Source organism: Netta rufina (genome assembly GCF_964035555.1).
Source record: "Netta rufina genome assembly, chromosome: 13".
In the NCBI taxonomy this organism is placed as follows: domain Eukaryota; kingdom Metazoa; phylum Chordata; class Aves; order Anseriformes; family Anatidae; genus Netta; species Netta rufina.
The window spans coordinates 15745653-15770295 of record NC_140136.1 but is presented as its reverse complement, the minus strand read 5'-3'; the positions used below and the strand labels follow the sequence as shown (position 1 = coordinate 15770295).

The 24643-nt window shown below is 37.7% G+C and overlaps 1 protein-coding gene across 1 annotated transcript in view; it reads left to right on the top strand.

Moving 5' to 3' along the window:
• The window catches only part of FTO (FTO alpha-ketoglutarate dependent dioxygenase), a gene marked incomplete at both ends in the record, with an annotated part of 251828 nt that overhangs the window by 102559 nt on the left and 124626 nt on the right, over window positions 1–24643 (top strand). Inside the window, one exon of the mRNA XM_084294645.1 lies at window positions 12347–12471. Coding sequence (XP_084150771.1) covers window positions 12347–12471 — 125 coding nt within the window. The remainder of the gene's footprint in view (window positions 1–12346; window positions 12472–24643) is intronic.

Sequence of the window (24643 nt, the reverse complement as noted above, 5' to 3'; positions counted from 1 at the left end):
AAATAAAAATACAAAAGGGGTAGAGGGTGATGGTAGTAAAATCTGAAGTCTAAATATTGAAGAAAGCCCCATTTATGATCCAATTAAATCTTTTTGCTTCTAAAAAGAGAAATACTTCTATGTACCATATGAATAGGTTAGATTATTGTTTGTGTAGTCTATATCTCTTATTTGTGGACTCCAAACACTGTGAAACGTGATTTGCCCTCTGCTGTTGTGCTAAAGCAGATTGTGAAGTGGATAGACAATAATATTAAATGGAGACTTATAGCTATGGTATCATACGTGGTATGATGCATCTTCAAGGTAGAAGTTGTGATATGTGAAGAACACAGGTCAAACCTTCTTCCACATGCTGTTAACTTCCATTTCTGTAGTTGGCAGATCAGAAAGCTTTCTCTTTTAGCTTAATGGAGAACATCTCCATTGTGCCATGTCTTCTCTACATGTTTGTTAAAGATGCTTGGCCCATATATGTTATTACATCCTTGACATTGCTGTAACTTCTACTTGTGGATTAAGTGATCCTTCCCAAAGGGTGCAGAGGTGATTAGTCAGCCACCTTTGACCTCTCTCTTAAGCTGGACTTTGCAGCTGAACTTGAGAACCCCTCTCTTATTTCATGCACCAATAGAAGCAAACACGAGTGAATGGTAACACCAGAACTGCAAATGCAACAGTGTGCTGTGCTGAACGTGTTGGTGCAGAGTGTAGCAGAGTAACTGTGCCTTCTTTTTTTTCCAAATTGTACTGTCGTAGTTTGTGAGCACATCATGCAAATGTCATATTTGCTGAATTACCAAAGTCTTCAGCAAATGACTTTTTATTCAGAATGTAATTGATATGCATATGTTCGCAGAGATCTGTTGATTGCACTGTTTGTTTTCTTTGTTAGGCATATGAATCTTAGGGTAAAGTTTATTTTTCCTGATAGCATGATATGTCACTAATGAAAATTATCTGAATAATAATTTTTGCTATGTAGTGAAGTTATCAAATAGTTGGCCATTCAAGCTTTAAAATATTTCTCTAGTATTCATCTATAAATAGTCGAATGTTCATGGAAAATGAATATGACAAAATCACAACATTTAGAACCGGAGTAGACTATAACTGAAAATATTTCCTGAAAAAGTTTTTTTTTTGTTGTTTTGTTTTGTGTTTTTTTTTAAAGCACTAGTAGTTGACAAAGGAAATCTGAAAATTTTCTGAACTGATTTATTTTTCCCCTGAGCTACTTGTTCTTTCTGTGTGTGTACTTTTAATTGTTGGGTTAATTAGTTGATAATCTTCCTTTTTAAGGATGAAAAAATGAACCTTTTATTTTCTTTCTCCTGAGGAGATAAATTAATTACTGAGAGCTTTATTGCTCCCTTCCAAAGAGTGAGAGAGAGCAAAAATCCTTCCCCAAAATCACAATGAAATGAAAATAGACCCATATGAGAGGGAGACCAGGGAATATTAATGGAAGACAAACAGTATTTTGATAGAGTGGACTGTTAGCTTGTTGGTACCTGTCACATTCATATAACCGTGACATTAGATCGTTCCAATGAAAGGGAAACATGGGCAAAATACCCGTATAAAGTCCAGGTTGTGCAGCGCATAGCACTCTTTTTTTACTGGAACATAAATTTATCAAAATAACATAATAATTGGCTATAGTTTGCATTAACCAGTTTTTAAAATGCAGGTTTTACAGCTGTATCACACTCAGAGGAACACTAAGCAGTGAGAAAGTTCCTGAATCCCTGGGCTGGTGGCTGTGGCAGGCGGGCTGTCCTCGGGAGGAGCAGAGCCCCGCGAGCACCACACACGAGTGCTCCAGCCTGGCAGCGTCGCCCACTGCGGTCAGCTCTGACAGAATGGGGACTGCACGTGTGCCGTCTGTGTGTCTGTGAGAAGAGTATACCAAGGTTCACGTGCAGAATCAGGCAGCGTTTACTTTGAATCACAGGATGGGTGAGGTTGTAAGGGAGCTTCTGGAGATCATCAACTCCCAAAGTCCCTGCTCAAGAGGGGCCTCCTAGAGCACAGTGTCCAGGTTTGGGCCCGGATGGATTTTGAGTGTCTCCGGGGAAGGAGACCCCACAGCCTCTCTGGGCAACCTGTTCAGTGCTCTGTCACCCTCACAGTAAAGATTTTCCTCATGTTCAGACAGAACATCCTGTGTGGTGGTTTGTGCCCATTGCCTCTCAGCCTGGCACCGGGCTCTGCTGAGAAGAGTCTGGCCCCGCTCTCTGGACCCTTTCCCTTCAGAAACTTGCACATGTCGATCAGATCCCCCCGAGCCTTCTCTTCTCCAGGCCAAACAGCTCCAGTCTCAGCCATCTCTCATATGAGAGATGCTCCAGTTCTGAATGTCAATATAGCTCTCCTGGGCATCAGCCACTCCTCCCATTTTGTATCATCAGCAAATTTGCTGAGGAGGCATTTCTATTCCTTCATCCAAGTCGTAAGTTAAACAACACTGGACCCAGTATTGACCTGTGAGGGACACTGCCAGCTACAGGTCTCCGACTGGACCCTGTGCCAGTGATCACAACCATCTGAAACCTGTTAATCAGATGGTTCTCAATCCACCTCACTGTCTGTGCATCCAGCCCATAGTTCCTGGGCTTGCCTGTGAGAAAATCATGAGAGACATGCTGAACTCAGGATGAAGTGTGTCAGACTTTTTTCCTACACATGCTCTGAGTGCAGGAGAAGTAAGTAATTGCCCGCCCTCCCAGAAGGAATCTGTATTTATTATAAGTATCATACATGAGGTTGTGACTATACATATTTTGGGTGACTGATGAGAATTGGCTCAATAAACTTTTCTGTATGTGTTCCTTTTTTTTTTTTCTTTTTTTCAGTTTGTGTGTGTGTTGTACTTGTTTGTATGCTTAGACTGCACATCCTCAGTGCTGGGCCATCACCATTTGTAGGGCTATATATTAAGTGCCTAGCTATATATTAAATGCCTAGCACATTCTTTTATGTAAAACAGTGGAATGAGACGAGGATGGGGGACTAAAATCAGATTACCTACTTTTCAGCTGAGGAACAAAAATCACAACTTGGGTAGTAGCAGATTACCAAAAGTTATTGTCAGGATCAATGTCTAGCAATGAGTGGTGTCATCCTACTTGCTGCTTGACAATGTCGTATTCCCCATGCATTAAATGAATAAGCATAAGATATCAGGTTCTGTTTGTTTTCATCTGTGGTCTTCCCAGGGGCTTGTTCTAAATTCTTTTTCTCTCCCTTTTGCCATGACAGCTAGTGTGTACTACTGCCCTTACATGAATATGAATTTTAAATCTACATAAAGGTGTGTCATGGTGCTGCTGGGGGTAATGAAGCTGCTACTTCAGCCAAATGTGACAAAACTTCATTTCTGAAACAACTTGGTGAGAGTCCCATTATCACAGGGATATTCATAGACCCAGTGCCTTTAGTACTGTGAGGATGATAAAGGCATTGAAACCCATATGTCACTGGAAGATATGATTCAGCTCTATGTGGTTATCTTGCATATGTACTAAATTGCTATTCTGCTATGGCATGTCTTAGACAAAGCATGCCCACAGGCACTTCTGGACATAAGTGGCTTGCTATTTCATTTGATTGTAGCTAGCAGCTTCTTCATTCTGCAGTGTTTAACCCATTCTGTAACTTGAGTCTTCATGTTTCAAATTATTTCAGTAAAACTAATGACACCAAGAGTATGTCCCAAATATCTGCACATTTTTTTACAAGACATCGCGCTAGAAAGTGTAGTGGCTAAGGTGGTGGTGGCTTGATGGCAACAGGTGGTGGCTTCAGTGATGAGAGAAAAATGTTGGTATTCAAGGCGTTTCCATACTAAAAAGCTACTGAGATACGCTGTTCAAGAAATCAATAGTACGGCAGATTACACTTCTAGTGCAAACACTGAAAGATGGTCACAAACAGAAATGGAATCAGGAATTCAGTATCTAGGCTCGCTGTGTTCCCATCTTTCCTCATAGTTTGGGGACGTTTAAAAATATTTTCTCATGTGACCAATAGTATTAAGCTTAGCGATTCCAGTTTGTGTTTTGAGTGCTGCAAAGGCTCTGGTTTGGAGATTTTGGTACAAGTCTGTAAATATTTTAAGGGAAGCTTCTACATAGCTTACCATACAAAGGCTTCAGTATAAATAAGATGAGTCAAAGCAAAGCCTTGCTTACGTATGGAATTACTTGATTGGAATCAGTAAAATTATGTAAGTATTTAATTCAAAATAGTATTCATTTCCACCAATTCAGCCATTTGCTGTATAATTCTTCTGTGCTTGTTTAGAACTGTGTGCAATCAATGACGAAGGTTGTGTCTCCTTGCTGAGCAAAGTAGTGCAGGTTGTACTCCGTGTGATTCAGTATTGCCAAAGGTAAGCTGTCCAGAGCGCACATTAGTGGAGTGAGTCTTGTATTGCATTTTAGCTGATTTCAGCAATAGTAAATAATCACTGAAGCGTATACTGCTGAGCAGTCCTTCAGATCGTAAGTGTTCGGCATAACTACTGTTTGCATGTGGCCAAAATGGGAAAAAGGGAGGTGTATACAAAGGAGTGAATTATAACAAAGAGCACTTTCTGCTTCAATTCTTGTTCAGAAAACATATGTTCAGCCATGCAGGCAACAGTTGGGGTAAAGACACACTGTAGGTTTGGAAACAAAAGGCACGTTCTTTTCTTGAATTCACAATGTTTTCAAACATATTCACTTGTTGGGGACTAGCCTGTCAGCTGTATCTTCTTGCAAGCGTGATTTCTTTTTCCTGACTTCTTTCAAAAGCTTTTTCCCCCACAATGTTTTACACTTCATATAATCCACTGTGCATGGTAGGCCTGCTTCTGTCTTTGTGCTATTGATGATTCAGAGGTGGAGGGGCCATGCTCTGGGAGAATGTGGCTAAAGGGTAACCTTTCACTCACCCATACATCTGAAGGTGCTAAGCCACTCGTATTCCAAACATTGTGAGGGGGTCAGTTGCTCTTTCTTGATGCAATGGGTTATACTTCGCCTTTAGAGCACTGCTGAACTGGTTAGTGCAGCAAAAAGATTTTGAAAGTGTTGGTCTTTATACTTTTTTCAGATTTTTCATTGTAACCACATTGAATTATCCAGCAAAAAAAATTACTTTTTTTTTTTTTCTTTTCCCCTCTGCTGGAAATTCATTCAGTTTTGGCATGCCAGAATAATGTAAAACCACTTGGTCATAATTTTGTCTCAATTCTGTTTTCCTAAATATATGGTTCAAGACCCCAGTATAGATAGAATTATATAGGCATAAAGGTAATTTCCTTTCTCATGTAGGAATAAGCTCTGCCTATTTTACTTTACGGCCTTTAAATTCATACAGCTAGAAAATGTATTGCTTTAGCTCTGCAGACGTAGTTAAATGGTACAACTTTTTAGTGTAGGTGAGACCTAAAGTTTTTATAGAAATGTTTGTGATCTACTCTCTGTAGGATTTTCTAGGTCGAACTACTCATCTATCAAGTCAGGTATTCATCCTTTGTTGTCAGCAGTGAATACCTCAAAGAGAGACAGAGCTCCCTACATTTTAATGCATGTAGGCTTGTTGTATTTAGAGCTTAAGCATATGTCTAACTTCAAGCATTCTACTCTATAATTGGGTTATGTACTTGCTTAGTTTAGATGTGCTTAAGTGCTTTAACTGATTGTGCGCTACTGAATGTAATGGTGGAGGAGAGTCCATGATCTTTGTGAAAACATGAGACTTTGTTCCCTTTACCCTACAAAAAAAAGAAATCTTTCATAACATTCTCCATTTCTTTATATTTTATTTAAATGCAGACATACTATTTGACTCATTTTAATGTTGAAAGTATTCTATCAATTTTGGCTCATGTTTTATCTCTCTTTAGTATCTTACCTTTGTATGAATTTCTCATCTTATATGCCAGTGTTTCATGTGAAAGTAAAAATAGTTGCAAAGTGTTATGTTGGCTTTTGGATTATTCATGTGTTCTGCTGGAGTATTAGTATTGTTAGCTGAATTCAGCAGCCTGGACAATTACTGCTAATGAATGTCCAATTATTAGGATTTCCCACATAAGGCCTTTCAGAGTATGAAGGTAATTTAGACAACTAGAAAATCCACAGACAAGAAAACTCTATGTAAATATTTTCCAACTGGAAGGTGCCAGCAAATACATCCTTGCCAACATATGTCAAAACTGCCAAAAGATCTGTGAGGATGGGGATTAACTTTTTAGCACTGTCATCTTAAGAATCTGACAGGGAAACATTATTAAACATTTTTCTTGACTGAATATGACTGAAAAGATGTTAACGGTAGATAAAACTAATATAAAGTAGTTAATGATAGTGACATATATTCCAAGTCTGCATTTTTTTCTTTTCATTGAGCTCTGTCAGACGTCCCAGAGAATACCACGGTTTTAAAATAAATTGGCCTTCCTTCTCAAATGAAAGTTGATGTTTTGTCTCCAGTCTGATAAAAGAAAGCACACGCTAGTGTATTGCTTTCTTTCAGGAATTTTTTTGTTTTGTTTTATAGGCTCTTTAAAAGTAAATTGTTTTAGATGTTGCAGTGACTTCTCTGACTCTCAGGAAGAAAACAGTTAATAATAATTTCTTTCCTTTCAGCTCCCTTGAGCCTACCTTCGTTGTACAGTTTGCATATAACAGCTAGTAAGAGTAGAATGTAGTGAACCTTAAACAAATCTATTAGGATCACCATGGCAAGAAACTGGGAAAATGGCAGGAAAAACGAACAATGATTTTGTAAACCCTCCAAAGGTCAGAAAAAGGCTTTCAGTAAGTATGCAGAGGCTAGAAATCAAATCCCATTTCCTATCATAAGAAACCAGTTGTTTTAGCAGCAGTGGTTAATGTACTGTATGTGAAAGATTTAAGACTAGTTGGAAAGCTTTGCTTCTGTTTTATTAGGCTGCTATTGAAAAGCCAACAGCATAACTTCAACTAGGTGCTTTGAGATTTCTTAATGGGCTGTCAAGGGCAAGACACCAGGTCTGTGCTATACTAGCTCTTTCCTGTACATTAAAACAACAGGGGCCAAATGATCATATACAGAAGTATGAATTACTTGATGCTTTCTCTGTTCCATATGGTCAGCCATGTCTTTGGCAATTAATCATGTACAGAATCAGTTGAGTGCTCTCTGAAGCATTGAAGTCAACATTTAGTTGTACCTGTGCCAGTGGGGGCAGTGGGGGTTGCAAGCGTAAAATAGCAGGATGAAGAGCTGCTGGCGCCGAAGCCAGAGCAGCTGGCTTCTATAAACAACACTTTTTTCCTCTTTACCTTTTTTTTTTTTTTTTAACTTTCTTTGACAAACATGAGCCATTTTTCAATATCATCCAAAACATGAGGGTTGCTGAGTGAATCTGTGATATCTGGCATAGTGGATTAATAAACAAAAGGCAGAGAATTGGGTTTAATGTGCCCAAATTGCTGGGTGATAACTTAAACCATACTGGCTACTTCCACATCTCAGTGAAAAAGGCTGCATTTACTCATATTTTAAGTTAAAAAAATTTAAAAGCAAAGAAGAAATGAGTAGTGGTTTGTAAGCAATTACTAGCTTTTTTTATCACATGGAAGTTATGACATGTTAAATTAATATGGCTTAATAGATTACAGGTTCTTTTTTTCTCTAAAAGGCACAGCGTTCTGGTTTTGTAGACTTTCATCAGGGTACACTAACAGCTAAATAGTCACAAAGATAACAAGGAAGATGCAGAAAGGCTTAAATTGTAGCCCTGTTTACAGATTTTACACTTGCTGTTTTTCCTTCCTCTGCTAGTTATTGACTGTTGAGAGATGACTGCTACATTAAAGTGGAAGTGATTAGTAAAGATTCAGAAGCTTATCCTATTTAAACTGGTGATGAGTAAATTCAATCTTTAACTCGGAATGAAAAATCTCATTTGTTGACCCAATAACGTGGGACCAAAAGATGAACTGTCCCAAGTGCCACTTCAGCTCAGACTGAAGGCTAGTTTGTTTGACAGAGTATTAGGCTTTGTGTCTCCAGCTATACATGTTTCTAATCCTGAGAGGTCCGTATTGAAGGAAGGGAAATCAAACTTTAAAAGACTAAAAAGGTACCAGCGTGGTTTTTTTTGAGTGTGTTATTGAGGATGCTTTGTTTGTTTGTTTGTTAAGCAGAATAGTCCCTTATTTATGTTGGAACGTAATTTCTTCTGCTGTGTATGCAAGAAAAAAAAAAAAGTATACCAGTTATCCTGTTACAATAGCTTTAAGACTAATAAAAAACATAATTTTAAGTGTGTATCCTGGATATAGTAATAGTAATAATAGTAATATGTAATTCTAACAGCTTCTATTCAGACATGTCACTGATATGTTTCATCAGTGGCAATGAGATGAATATGATATTGGTCTTTTAAAATACATTTCTTGCATAGTAAATATGTCAGTATAGCAATAGATATTTAGTTCTGCCATTGAGCCAGGAGGAAGGTAAAGGATATCATTTGCTAAACAGCCTTGCATAGAAGACCAGATTGGCAGCTGCTTTATATATGCATATGTACTTTGTTTTGTTTTGTTTTTTTTTGAGGTGGGTTCTGTGTTGTTGTGTTTTCCTTATTTTTAAGACTGTGCCATTTGGGAATTACAGAGGAAATGCCCTAAATATTTAAATAGATTTATAAGGAAAAAGGGGGAAGATTTGAAGATGTTAACATTGCTATTTATTAAAGACACATGCTGGCCAATGAGACAAGAAGTTGCTTCCCCCAAGTGATAAGCAATTTACGTAATCTTGTTGCTTGGGTTGTCCAGGATATGTTTTTGCCAGCTCAGGAAGCAAAAGAAAGAAAGTTTCAACAATCTGTAAACATTACCACCCTCAAGAATCTCTGCGAGCCCAAGGATGAGATAAGACAGGCTGTAGGGCTGGCTGCATTGTTTGTTTATTCGACTGTCCTCTGGTCCCAAGTGTGCTGAACAACACTGAGTCAGTGTTGAGTCCAGTTCAGCTAAGTGAAGGCTTCACTCAGCGTTGGGCACAGGGGGCCTCTGTAGACAATTATCTGTCATTAAAGAACATTAAAAGGATTGAGACACGGGGTCAGATTTTCTTTGATGGGATGTGCAACTATAGTGATGTTCAAAAGAAGGTCATTCCTGCCCTTTAGAGTAGGGGTGGTATCGGCCGGGTTTCTGATGGATTTTTATCAGTGTTGATGTGAGGAAATGGCTTTCCCAGCTGATAACATCTTTGACCGAGTTTCTTGAACCCTTGACCTTTATCAGTCAAGGTATATATTGAATCCCCTTGTTAAAAATAAATCCCAAAACAAGTTACTTGCAAAACCCAATCTTTCAAAGGAGGGTGTTTTGTAATATAATTTTACCCAGAATGCTGCTTTATTTATTGCAATTTAGGATTTTTATTGAGACAATAAGAATAGCGAGTTATTAAGAAATGCCTCTATAAAAGCTACATATCAAACCTTGCACTCGTATTCCAGGTAACCTTACTGCCCTTAGCACTCCTAGGAAACAAGTAAATCAGTTAAATTGCTATGTATTGTTGTTGTATGTTGCTTAATGTACTATTTCACCCTCAAGGTAGCTGCAACAGTACTCGCAGGGCTCAGTAAAGAAGCGTTTATGATGGCAGTGTCAAACTGCGCTTGACTTGAACTGTCTGCATCACCAGAGAAATGAAAGGTGTTAACAGAAGTCTGGGGCAATATAGTTGTTCTCTCAGTAAAAATTAAATTATGTTCAATTTCCAGAATTATGATGTAGAAGAAGGGGACTTAAGTTAGTGGAATGTCATAACAAAGTCGCAATTTGGCTGGGCCATCAGTGTTCATACACAAGCGTTACGTGACCGTGAGTATTTGGAGAAGTGGTCACCCAGCTTTGCTGACTGATAAAACTCCAATGACATCCTGTTTTGATAAAATTTTAACTCAAACGTCCCTAGCAACTATCAGTTCTCCATGGTTTACACTTTGGGAACCACTTATTTATTCAGGGGATCTTGATGCTTTTTGCCTGCAAATAACTATACTAGCGGATTTGTCTGGCATCACATCATTAAACTTTGTGGCTTTTCTGCAGTCTTGGAGGGAAATAGACTTAGACACCATCACCAGCTTCACCATATCCTGTGGATTTCCCGGTGCCATTGTGAATAATAAGGGTATCCAAGAATTCCAAAAGGGAAATCCTGGTGTACTGCCATATGGTGCTGTGGCCAGTCTGATCGTGCTGTTATGTGGAGATAAGTTTTACCTGTAGTGCTGTGTCAAAAGTCTTGAAATACAAATGTTAGAGCCTTAAGAGGCATATTTATTCTGAATGGCAAGGACTGTTCATTTTCATCTCTTGCAGGATGTACATCTCTTCATCTGACGTGAGTGTGTCTCACGTGTTGAAGTCCTCTATCAAATCCTGCTTTAACTGTGCAGTTCCTGGAAGCGAGCCTAAGATCAGGCCTGTTGAAGTTGGTGGATAGGAGAGCTTGTGGAAAAGATGTTGTAGGTCAATGCAAGGGAAACCCATGTCGGAGAATCATTATCTGAAATTATTCCCTGGCTTCTCATTTCCTTTGTAATGTCAGAGCAGGGTCAAGAATGTGATCTATATAGACAGAGTTTTGGACATTTGGTGGCTTTTAATGTTTGTTTGTTTGTTTTTTTGTTTTTTTTTTTGTTTGTTTTTTCTTTTTTTGTTAAAGAAACTGTTCTTTCTGATATGTAAGTTTGATATGATGGGGTGAGGCCTTTTGGTAGGCCAACTGACAGAGCTGGGAGGTGGAGTGTAAGATGGATGCTTTGTAGTCTTTGTTATCTGATGTTGATGTAATAAAAGTATTTTCTATATGAATCCTATCATGCTTGCCTTTTGCAACCATCATCACGGTACCAAGGCCACTGCTACTTTGCATGGCTTAACAAGTGTATAATCTGCATATTTTTCTATCACATGGAAAAAAATGCCAGACCAAGAACAGATCTTCCTGTTTTCACAACCTGAAGATAATGACCATTTATCTCGCAGAAGCCCCAGAGGAATCTGTGCGCGTCCACTTGGGCAGGACAGACTGAAGTGTGCTGTGATGCTGAGAAGGAGGCTGTGTGCCATGCCTGTTCGTCTTGTTCCCATAAAAGAGGCCATGCTGGGGGAAGCATTTATAGTTATTGGTGATATTTGAGCTGGGTTTTGAAACTCAATTCCATAACTGCTCAAGTCAGAAACATATTTTTAGCATCCTTTTCAGTGGAATAAACTAGGTTTATGTAAGGATTCCGTCCACTTAGTCACATTCTTCCCAAAAGCATTTAGATACTTTGGTCTGGTTGTGGAATATGTGAATGAAGGTTAGAGTATCAAAGATAATTAAGTGAAAATCAGAGGCTGTTTAAGGAGAGAAAGAAAAATAAATTATTCCCACTGAAGGAGAAGACTTCAGCATGGACTCAAGCTCTGTGGTGTGGTTGGACTGCTGCCTGTGCAGTCAGCACAGCAGTGTACACGTCAGTTGAATGAGCATCAGCATATTCTGGTTTTGCCCCAAGTTTGCAGCCATGGAAAGCATAGGGGAAAGAAGAGGAGGAAACTGTGAATGAGTTTGTAGTAGTAGCAGGCAAAGGAGGAGTGATGGACTTGGAGTTGACTGGCTGGGTGGCTGAAGGACAGATCTGCAGTTTTGTTGGTTTGACTGTTAATGCAACATTTGGAAAGGCCAACAACTTGAGCTCTGCAGGGCCTGAGCGTTAGCCTGCTCCACAGTGAAGTCTGCTGTATGTATTTTTTTCCAGCAATTTGTAGTGTATTCCATAAAGAAAAAAAGGTAGAGTTTTGCTACTTGTTTACCTGAAATATTTCATGACAAATAGAGCATGGGGACATGATTAGAAATTCCTTTCAGAAGATGAAATACAAACAGGAATTGTGTTCAGTAGGATAAAAGGGTTGGAGGGAGTCCCCCAAACAAATGCTGTAGTAAGGGAAACACTTCTGATATAACGTGATATAAGAAAATGTTTAAAAGAGAAGACAATTGTATCTTTAAAAAAAATGTTAGAATGCACAATGTCTTGTTATGTTACTTAAGGCAATGAGATTTTAAGGTTTACCTTATGTGCCATGTACATTGATTAAGTACTGAATATATGGTGGCCATTTCTAACCATCATTTACTGTATTGATTTGTCAGCAGTGGAAGTGTAATAAAAAAAGGTATTGATTTACTGTCCTTATTTGCTTATGGGCTTTTTATTAATTTTACACATTGTTTCCTATTTCTAGATTATAATTTTTATGTGTTTTTCCCCTTTAAGTCAAGCCTGGTCCTCCATGAAGTTAGAAAAAAGGAACAAACTGAAGAACAAAGGAATGAAACCATCAACTGCTTCTTGCTAGTTCTTACAGAGCGACAAAGGCTACGTAAAGAGTGGACAGCAAGGTGAGACATTGGAGAAAGATAGTGAGCTATTGAAATTAGAAATAAGTCTATCAAATACAGTTCTATTAAACCACTTCTAGGGAGTCAAAAAAAAAAGTAGATGTTTAAAAAAATTCACAAGTTTTACAGTTCAACTGGTATTTTTCTCTGAATGGAAGAATAACTTAATGTTTCTGCTTCTGATTTCAGATATAATTTGTGGGGTAGAATGCTCCTTTACTGTGCTTATGTAGTGCAATGTATTGAGAATACCTTGATAGACAGCATAGATATTTGAGGATTGCTGTTGCCTTAAATGCCCTGAGGTTTTCCTTATACTAGGAACAATATGAGCAATATGCCCAGCAGGCTTGCCATACTAAAAGGTGTCCATTTTGCCTGCTTTCTTCACAACGCTCACACTTCTTGTGGTGCCCTACTTGTGTTAACCAGATTGTGTTGGGTGAGATTGGCATACGTGTACATATTTCTAGAGTTCACATCATGTTGACTGTTTTATTATACATGGGTTCTTAAATTGAGCATATTGCTCTATTACGAGCACGTGATGTTATTAACAATTTTAAGAAGTTATTCATGTTTGTATTTCAAAAATTTATATTACTGGACTGTAGTCAGATGGATGTATTTTGGAAACAGTTGCCTCATACTTCTAGTTCTTCCAGAAATATGTGGATTCAAAAAAACAAAATTGCTATATGCAACTGTCTTTCCAGCATCTGCCTTCTTCTCTTTACCTGTGGAGTCCATCTCAACTTTTTACACATTTCTAAAAGCTGTAGATCTGTATTTATTTATTTATTTTTCTTATTTATGATAAATAATTACATATAATACCTGTTAGTCTCTGAATTTTTTCTTCCAAATGTATAGCTCCTTTTAAGACCAGGAGATGTCCTGTGCTTACAATGAAATAAAGGTTTTAGTCAAATTTTCTTTATGAGACTTGGTTTATCAAAATTAACACTTAACTGGCATGATTTTTGACCTGCACTATATGTTCCAATTAAGAGAGTTCTCCTGATTGTTTGTTTGTTTGTTTGTTTTTTTGTTTGTTTTTAATGTATAACTTAATGAAATGTCCTGAAGTTTCTTAGATTGACTAGAAATTCAGTTGTAGATAATCAGATCTGACACTTGTCTGGGTTTGCTGCTCCCAGTAATTGTATTGATTGCACTTGAAATATTTTAGAAGCTTTAGATAGAAATTAAGCATTGCTACATAGTAGCACCTATTACAACTTAGAAAACGTGTTTTTATAAATTTGCTTTTGTATGCATGTGTGATGTTTATTTGTATACTATGAGTTGAGAACTCAGAGTAGAAAAGAGCTCAGTGAGGTGGGTCTGTAATATTGTTCAGATTGTATGTGTGTTTTGTTTCTTCCTTTTTAAGAAATTTAAGAGAATTATATTGTTTGTGTGTTTTGGGTTTAGTTTTTTTTTTGGTTGTGTTTTTTTTTTTTTTTTTTCCATCACCATACTTCATAAATACTGCAAATAGTTTGAGTACGTTGGAAACAGAGGAAATCACTTAAAGCTTTTCCTTGGGACACATGCATCCTCGTTGTGAACCAGAACAGAAAGCTTCCTAGAGATAGAACAAGGCTAAATAATTGTAATGAGTGGAATATCTTTTTCATGTTTGTTTAGCTTAACAATAATACCCTAATATACTAAGTCAACAGGAATCACAGCAATCAAGAGTCATTTAAAAATAATGTGGTTACAGTGTTTCTGGCCTCCGCTTTTACAGTTCATGATTTAATCGGAGGCTGGAGCCGACGTTGCAGTTGTAGACATAGCCTTGTCTGACACACAAATGCCAGAGCTCTTGGGTGGGGGTAGGGAGAGGCTTAGAAGCAGACAAAGTGCAGGCCTCCTTAAAACTAAACACCTGAAAGAAAATTTCAAGAGCATTGTGCCTTGAAAGTTCTGAAAGAAAGTGTCCTTTGAGTATTAAATATCCTTAATCCTTTTTCTTTCCATTTGATGTTTCCCATCCCAGTGACCTATCTGAGTCTCATCCATATGATCTGCATAAACAGACTGTTACCATACACCTCACTTCACTTCATCAAAGCTTCAGCTCCATGTCTGGAATGAAGCACTGACTGTGGTAGCCATCAAGCATACAGTGGTGAAAGTTATAAAATGTCCGCCGTGGTACGAGCAGGGCTGCCCATGTTTTAGAGATCAGTCTATTGTGTACTTTGGAATTACATGAGAAAAATGTGCTTGGACAGGAAATAATTAGCACTTGTCAAAGGGCAGGCAATAGGTTACAGTATTTTACTTTCAACAGGCTATCAGGGGATCAGCTAGATTAGATAATAGAATTTTTTTTCCTCTGGAAGTTAAATACAGATGACTCTAATTACCTTACATTGTGCATTAGAGAGCACATTATGAATAGTACAACTCCAAGAAATTTAGGTCAACGAAGGGAGGGCAGCTGGCAAAAACTTTACTCTGCACTTGGTCTTCGTAGAATTATGTAGGCATTCTGTTCTTTCACATGTTTTATTTGTCTTTGTCACCTTAAGTAAAAAAAAATAAAATAAATCTGGGAGTTGTTAGTATAAACGGATTGAAACTTTACAAATTTGCCTTTCTCAGAGGAAAAAAAAAGAAGGTATCTGTCACGTTTTGGTGTGTGTACATGTCTACGTGGATAACGCATCTTACCACATCCTTTGCTTTGAAGTTGTACCAGTGCTTCTGCATATTAACCAGTGGAAAGCACTCTAAGCTGTTAGTTCAGCACCATGGTCCAGGCTGCGTGGTAGCACGTAGGTGTTCCAGCCCGCCGTCTCGTATCCTATCGACTTGAAGATGTCGTTGGTCTCATAGTTACTGTACAGGTCTTCCAAGGATTCAAGTTGTTCCCTGTTGAGTGGCAGTGATCCAAAAGACTTCAGGTAGGACTCAGTGAATGTCCTCTAAGTGTTAACAGAAATGGTCCAGAGTTGCTTAAAGCCTCAGATTTGTTTATACTGCTTGATAGCGCCTGATGGACAGGTTGTTATAGCTGTTAAAGAGCTGCTCTAGCCCTTTGAACTGACCCTTTCTTAACCTCTGCTTAGAAAAGGTCACCCTTCGGCTTATGGAGTGAGGGGAACCTCGGACTCTACTGTAACAAACAGAGGGTAAAGGGAACAGCTGTGAATTTTGGGTTAACCACAAACCTGTGTAGACTTTTTGGGGTCACTCTATGATAATGAAAATTGTTACCAAATTATATGGAAGTTTAACAGCAATAGTGGGAAAGAGAGGGTGGAGTCTAATGCATTGGGTTTGATAAATGAAGTGTGAAGTTACCCATCTGGCTCTAGACAGCCCTCTTTTTCTCTGCAAAAGGGAAACATTTAAAAATAACCATGGTACATCTAGAATCAATGACCCATACAGAGAGCTGGAATAGATCAAGATTTAACGGTGACTGTGGAAGAAATTATCATTTGAAAAGTGAGACAAAGGATGAAAAAGTACAGTTCAATATCTGCACCTGATTCATTTTCAAAAATGGTCTTAATATTTTTAGCCCACTAATGATGCTATTGACATTTTTTGATCTTTTTAACTGGAAACAGGAAAGTTGTTAATATCATAAAGAAACAGTTTGGCCAAAAAGAAAAAAAAAAAAAAAAGTAGTACTTGAATTTCAAGAGAGAATGTTGTACTTTTGCACATTGGTGAATGTCCAACAGAACTGGGCAGCACAGCTCAATAAAAATTCTCTCATTCCTCCTCTTAATAAAACTTGTACCAAGTTATAATAATATTGCCTTTAAGGCATGGATGTCATATTCTGCTTAATTGCTAGTAGTTTTTGTTCTATTTTTTGTTTAAATACATTGCTACCAAACTCATCTGTCATCAAGCAATCAACAATAGATTAATTTAAAGGATAATTTAACTACATTGAAAATATTAACTCATAGAAAAAGATGGTTAGTGAAGCAATTATTAAAATCAATCTTTTTCATGCAAAAAAATTTATTAGTCTGAAATGGTTCTGTTATGAGGCAGCCTAGTGTCCACTATGCTATTTCACTCAGGGAAATTTGCACCATTTCTCTTAAGGGAAATTCAGTCAGCTAAGGAGAAATGTGAAGTTTTGGATAAAAATCTAATGATGTGAAAAGTTTGATAGGAAAAACAAAATTATTCATGATAGTTGTATTCTCATAGTTGTGCTAGTTGGATTCTGAAATCTTAATGGAGTTCTCTCTAAACCATCATATAATGACAAATTGACATAGTGAAAACAGAATAAACATTCAATAAATAATTTAAACCAAAGTAAACAGAATTCTTCTGGTTCATGAGATAAACAGCAGAAAAGTGTTAATTGATTATATCTTGTAAGAATCAATAGCTTAAATCCTTGGCTCATTGAAATAATACAGTGAGAAAAATCTATTTTATGAGGTCATTGCTACAACCCATAGCATTTTGTGGATCAGATCACTGTGTATTTTTTAGAGTTATATTCTTCTGTCTGTACATAACCCTTCAAAAGAGAACCTCTTACTCATGGCAAGTAGTATGAGCTCCTGGTTTCACGTCAAACTTAACTACAATTCCTTAAAGTTTTTGATATATTTTGTTGTTTTCTGTTTTGAAGAAAAGTTGTTTTTATTCTTGCACATTACCTCTGTCTACATTGGAATTTTAACTCATGCCTAAGAAGGTAAATGAGGTAGATTTTGCTCTTAGCTCTGGTAGCAGAAAACGTTGATGTGAAGAAACCTTTTATTCTATAACGAGAGAAAAGTCAACTGGTTAAGAAGTTAACGTGGGCTCTGGGTAAATTGGAGTAGTTTTCCTTCTGTCAGACTCAAGAAGTCAGTAACTGCCAGATTTTAAAAGAAACGTGGTAAGGCCAGTTCAAAGACTGGTTGACAAATATCACAGAATATAACTATGTGAAATATGAACACTTCAGAAACAGGAACTATACCAGTGCCAAAGCTTTAACAGTTAAAGGACAGAAGTATCGAGTAAAGTCTGACAGAAAGTGGAGAAAATATTTATGTTATTTACAACTTTTGCAGTTGTTTTGTGTAATGTTAGCATGACAGATTTTTTTTCTTTTGTGGGAATCCAGCGTCTATGTTTCTGAAATTAGTAACGATCTCAGTATACACAGCTGTGTGATCTCCAGTGGGATTTTGTAACAGTCGTCCTCTCTAGGCAATAAATGTGTCAGCTGGAATGGATATTCAGTAAGTTAGCAACAAGCATAACAATTAGCAACAAGCAAGAACAAATTTTGATTCATCATTTAGGAAATCACAGGGGGGAAAAAACAACCAAACAAACAGAAGATTAGATTGGATTTGTTTGATTTTCTTGTGTGTTTGTGTTCTTTCAAAGAAGAAAATTAAACTATTCAGCACTCATTTTGTAACCTAAAAAAAAAATTCTAGAAAGTAAACTCATGTTGTGAGTTAGATGATGATACTGAATACAGCATGTTAATGGGGAAGATGTTCTGAGGCAGACTGCAAACCAACCTTGCAGCTTTTAAATGAACGTAGAAAATGCTGAGACTTCAATGAAGTTGTCAGGTCTCCTGCTGTAGTTATGCTTAGACATCAGCTGCCTCAATTGACCTTTGACTTCTCTCCGGTTCCTTATTGCCAGGCTTCTTTCGCTTCGTGTGACCCTTCCTGTTCTCTGCCTGTCTTTCACCTGTGTTTCTTGTTCTGGGGAGTCTTTGAAGCAGCCAGGCCTGGCATCAATAGGTACAAGTACTTTGCACAATGGAAGTACTGCTTGATTAAATCTTGCTGTTTAACAACCACTCTTATTTTCTTTAAAGCAGCTTTGACCCTTTACCCTTGAAAAAAAAATCATTTACAAGCTTGGATATTTACAGGAAATGGTTCTTACCTGGTGATGTCACTATAGACACAGCAAATATGGTATAAAAGACATCTTTTGGTATAAGGACTTTAAACGAATGGTGCATGGCAGTCTAGGAGGAAAGTCATGGAGATCACCTTTGTGTGGCTTTTGTGTGCATCCTCTGTTATGCCACTTTGTGGAGGATTGTTTATTCTGATGGTTATGTTACCATTTTAGTTTAGTTTTAATTCTCTGTTTCTGAAAACCCCAACAAGATGCATCATCCCATACCTGAATAACTATAGGGTATATTTTTCCTCATATCCCTTTTTTGATTTAATGCTTTTCTTCCTTGTATGATATATATGATATATGATACATATAATATATATATAATCCTTCTGATGTGTCAGAAGGATTTTTCAAAAATGACACTTCCAAATCTGACAAATGACACAATTTAGTCTTAATAGTGCAATTAAAGTTTCCAAAACTATGCGATAAATAATTTTCTCGCTCTACCAGAGTGCATTTGATTATTTTTATTTTTAATAGTTGGCTAAGTTTTTTTGAAGGTTTGAATTTATTTTGCCTGGACAGGTTTATCAAGTCAGCAGGGGTGACATTTCCTTATTTAAGCTTTCATAATTGCAGTACAAGAAAGATAGTGTTGTTTTTCAAGGGGTTTGACAATGATTTGCTCACTACCACTGGGAGATCTCAGTGCTGGAGATGGAAATTACTGTGTTTCCAGACTGCAGGAGACTGGAGAGTGAATAGATCACAGAGGTGACAGAGGTGACAAATTTATAATCTGTGGAGACAAAGTGTTACCCACATCATCAGACAGTTGAACCACAAAGTAGCATTAGCATCAGCTGTCATCATTCCTGCAAGAGAGAATGGTGTCTGCCAGGGGCAGGGAAAAGGAGAAAAGCTGGGAGAATCCTGAGCATTGTACCGTACTCCATAGCTGCCCACGCCAGCTGAAGACATGGTGTTACAAACTAGGGATCAAGAATGATGGTCAAGACAACACAAAATTCTCATAGGTATATTTTGCCTTAGACACTGAGTTTTTTTCTTCTGCAATATTAATCCGTACTTACCTTTGCCTTAGCAAAGTGTGTTGCTGTCATGGTATGTAATATACCCAAAAAAATAATTTGCAAATTTTGTAGAAATTAAAACTTTGTCAAAAAAAAATCAAAAAACAAAAAACTTTTAAATGTGTCTAAAGATGCAATTATCATCTCTGTAAAGCATTAGATGCCTTGTCCAAACAGGACGTGGTTGTTAAGGTTATTAGTGCCATTATCATTGCAGTAAAATTTGGTTTTATGATGGACAAAGCTAACTGGATTTGGAAGAACTGTGTTCAATACCTGGTATATGTTACCAGCGCAGAAATAACAGGATAACAAAGGCTTCACCTAGCCAGGTGGTGTGCTTATGTCATTGCATGAGACATGAGTGAGCAGATGCTTGTGTAAGTTCATGACTTAAGTCTTAAATGTTGTCAAACTTGTGTTGTTAAAGTTTTTCCACATATATAGAATTGGATGGCTCCAGGGATTGGTAATGAAATACAGAGCCTTTTGTTTTCAGGTCAGCAGTTCAAATGTGCTTCAGGTAGATAGTGCCAAAGATTATTCCCATTGGATATCTGTGTTTGATGGCCTATGCAAAATGCATTGGTTCTTGAATCCTGGTAGGCAGGTGTGTATATCACGTAAAGCAACTGTTACAGCTGATACTAATTGGTACCCTTGCTGGCATTCTCAGAGCAGCCAAAAATTAAATGGATGTAGAAGCTGCGCAAGGTGCTGTCAGTGCTCTGAGCGCTCTAGGTGATGGTTGGGAGGCAGAGAGTATTGAGGCTGACTGAAGGCAAAAAGAGGATGGCAGTCTATTGCATTGCTCTGTATTGCTCTCTATTAATTTTATTTACTTTTTTACACTAAAAGTTATGGTAACATAGATGCCTGTACACAGATACGTGGTGAGAAAGTGCCGTGATAAACTCCTGGCCAACGTCAACATGATTGCACAAAGTGCAATCCACTGGGAGGCTGAAGGCTGGGCTGGAGGTGTAGCTAATCAGAGAAATGAAGATGAACTGACGAATAGAATCAGATCCGTTACTTATTTTGACTACAAATGAGATTTTTCTGGCATTTTAAACATTTGTGCTGTTTATTTTGTTTGAATTTTCATTTCTAAATGTATAATTACTGTGAAATTACTAAATGACAAACTACGATGATGTTTAAAATAGCTAACAAAGGAAGTTGGCATTTCTTAAGATGCTCTGTAAAATTAGAGACCTTAGGGACCTGTTATATAGCACACATTTGTTTCATATTCTTTGTTTTATGTTTTTAAATGACAGCAGCCCCAAATGGAAAGCGTATTTAATAGTAGCAAAAAAATGCTGCTATGGATTACTGAAAAATTTGAGTAGTTAAGCCAACAGGGATACTTGAAGAGGTATGCAACACCTCAGTTTATAACCCACAATACTTAATTGTGTTTCCATATTGGCATGTACAAGAGATTGGCTTGGGTTGGTGATGGAGCAGGTAGGACTTGTGGGTAAGAAGTGTGTTAAAAGTAACATCTGTGGACATAAAATACATAATTTGAAATTGAGATAAATAAAACAAAAAGAGGACATGAGTTGTATCAGGATGATTAACTGAGAAACAGACTCTAAGAATGCGGGGTTTGTAGGGAAAACTGAAGAAGACTATTAAGTGGTGAAGTGAAGGCAATAATAGAAAGGAAAAGGAAATATTTCTGGGTATTTTCAGATCCGCTAAGAAGAGCTTGTTCCACTCTTTTTACAAAGGCAAGCTTGAATGGTCCCATCAGATATGCCTGTGGCTGTGTTGGAGTTAGCTTCAGCTCCAAATTATGCTGGGGGGTATTTTAATACAAGTTTATTAGGCCATGATTTTAACTTTTTTGCCAGTTCCTTTTTTTGCAAGTCAACATTTTCTCTTTTTTATTTTCTCTTCAAAACTATCAGACAAATTCCTTGGCTTACCAAGTGATTTGTGATGGTTGTGATGGTTACGGAAATAATATCAATCTGAATTCAGTCCACACAAACCCATAGTGTGAGTTATTTTGATCAGCCAGATATTATCACTGCAATGGATATGATCCTTGTTTGGATCAGAACATGATCGTTTGGGTACCAATTTAGAGTGAATTTTCGTGATTACAAATTTACAATTTATGATTGGAATTTTCAAATATTAGATTTTCAGATTTGCTGTTTCTGCAAATCTTCCTGCCAGTGCATTAATTTGTTGAGCAAATAAAATGATTTTAGTCAGATTCTGTAAAATATTAAATGTTTTCCTATAAGGTTGGTGTGAATAATCATTATTTTGCATTATCTGCTCAGTTTGCTTTCCCAGTAATATTATGAAGTTTCATCTAGGCTGAATAAATGAAGTTTTTTTTCTTGTTTTCGAGCCCTGAATTGTATTTAAACTCAATTTTAGCAAGTGCCCTTATCTAGTAATGGTGGAGGTGCTATGGGGGTGTAGAGGCGCTGTTTGGTAAGGTCAACATTTGGTCTTTTTGACTGGGAAAGAATCTTATCAGAATTATTTTTGACAACCTAGTAAAGGTGGATTTGAAAAAGTGCTCAGGAGATGAGAAGTAATCGATGTGTCCACTCCAGATGACTTACCAGCTGTACGGCATGTTCAGCAAGTTTACTGTAAGGCATTCTTTACCACATTTATGCTCTAATTGTTTTATATTTTATATTAGACCACTCTGAAAGTATCGAGATGCTTCTCCTTCTGCTCATCTTTGGAGGTGTGCATCAACCCGAAATCCAGATCTGTGTCTGGGGGCAGGCAGGAGGCTGGAGGAGGGGAGGGAGGGGATTTGAGGTGTGAGGGTGTAACGCTGGACAAGGCTTTTAGCTGCTCTGCTTGCCTGTAGGTGACACTGTTGCACCATTTATCTGTATATTTTCACATATCTTGTCCAGGGACAAAAAAAAAAAAAAAAAGAAAAAAAGTTTCATTAAAATAATTTGAGAGAGAATCAGATAAATGCAGTACGCTAATGATTCCATAAGGCTTTGTCAGACAGCAGAGCCTTAGATACAGCCAGATGAATGGCATCTTCTTCTTCGCGACGATGGCAGCGGCTCATAATGTTATTGCCGATTAACTAGCTCCCTAGTATTGCTCCTCCAGTACAGTATCCCCTTGACAGGCAAGTTGCTAAAAGGATTGCTTGGCATGTTTCTAAAGACTAATGTAATAAACCAAGATGATAATACGCTGTTGAAAAAAAAATCTTAATTTGCTGCTAAGTTATGGCAATATAAAGTTAAAATGTTTTTCTCTGCTCAAGTAATTTAAATTAATAATGTGTGCCATTAAGTGAATTCTCAGAGAGGATTTTTTCTTCTTTGCTATTAAGTATGCTGGCTACAGAGAAAATGAAATATTCTATGAGGCTTGAGCAATCATCTATCTCTAAGCTACAGTGTGCCTGCTGCCAGATGTTCAGGTGCCGGTGCTGCTGCTTTGACATGTATATCTCTTCCAGGCAAAAAACAATATATACATCAGTCCAGGTGCAAGGTGGCCTTGCCAGCAAACCTGCCTCCTTCTAGCTGTGACATTCATCCGCTCCCCGTCAGAATGTGTACGTTAGGAGGGGATTGTAATTAACCCCTGGAAAGCCTGGGTTTCACAAAAGTGATGTGCGCGGTAATGATATTGTTAGGTTCCTTAATTTCCAGTTTCACCATCAATTATGCCATGTGTTTCATCCAGTTGGTGCTACCCTCCCAGTGTTAATTACAACCTACAAGACTGTTACAGTTAATTTTATGGCAAGCATATTGTCTCTTCAAGGCTCCACAGCAGCTCATAAATTATCTTGAAGGTAAAATGTAACTTGGGGAACTAGTTATGAAAATTCCATCCATCTCGCTTAGGAGGTGCAGCTGCTACTGTCAGCTGCCTCGCTGCCGCATTGTGAAGGAATTATGGTGGGTCAGGTTTAAGAGGCTAGGCCCGGGCTGTCACCGAGGAGAAAGGCTGTCCTGGCCCTGTCAGACAAGTACCTTCTGCCAATCCCTTGTGGCTTCACTTTGCAGGCAGTAAAAGGCAGGCGGTGCAGGTGGATGGTCCCCAAGCTGTCTCTATTCATTACTTTACAGAAACTTGCTTTAGGTAGGCAGGTACGGAGACCTTTCCACTGTTGTCATAATGTTAGGCATCATCTGCAAAGTGCAAGATAGATAACTCTATAAATAACTCGCCGATCTGCCGGGCTGCGGTAGTGCAGAAAGATGATTAGCACCGTAGACACACATGAAGTAGCTCGCTGGTTTGCAAAATGACTGTTGGTTTAATTGTAGCAATAGCTGGTTTGGAAGAGCACATCTGTTCGCTTTTATTTCACATGCACAATATGAGGAGGCGCAATTTCGCTGCAAAGTAATTTGTGTTAAGAGTTTCACATTACATAAATTAGCATGGCTTTATTTTGGCATTATTTATGACATCTGTGTGTGTGTCCTGCTTTTTGTTGAAAGAATTGCAAACAATGATGATTTTCTTTATATATATTTATATATAAAACAACAGAATGCAACCCAGTACTCAGAACAAGAGCTACTTACATTTTTATAGTGAACTTGTATTATTACTGTAATGCCTTACTTTTCTCCTTATATCAATAATACAAGACTACCATAAAATATAATGCCTTATTCTGCCGTCTCTTCCTTTAATAGTTTGTATTTCAATAGTTTCAAATGCTGTCAAGCTTTGGGTGTTTTTTTAAAGAATGAAACCTCAGTACAAATCAAATTTCCTGCGAGGTTTTTTTCCTTCCACTATTTTACCTTTCAAAAGGACTTCTGTGTTTACAGTGCTGTTTCCTAACCTCATTTACAGCTGGGAGGGCATATGAGAAGGAGCACTGAAAGCTGACACTGAACACATTTCCATAGGCAACCACTGTGCAGATGTGAATATACAGACTGCTGTGAATGGGTAAATGTTGTGAATTCAATTGAGGAGAAAATGAGCCAACGCAATAATGAAAACCAGCAAGGATAATGCATCTAAATATATATTGTTCATTTCTTTTGACAGTCTTCATTCAGTTTTAATTATTTCATTTTAATTATTGTTCATTCTGCAGCGATGAAATTTTTTGAAAATAAAGCTGACTCTGTAAGTTGGGCCTTTTATATGTTTGCAAAGTAGGAGAAAAGGCTGAATAGAGAGTTCATATTAGTACACTTCTAATACATGTTCATTGT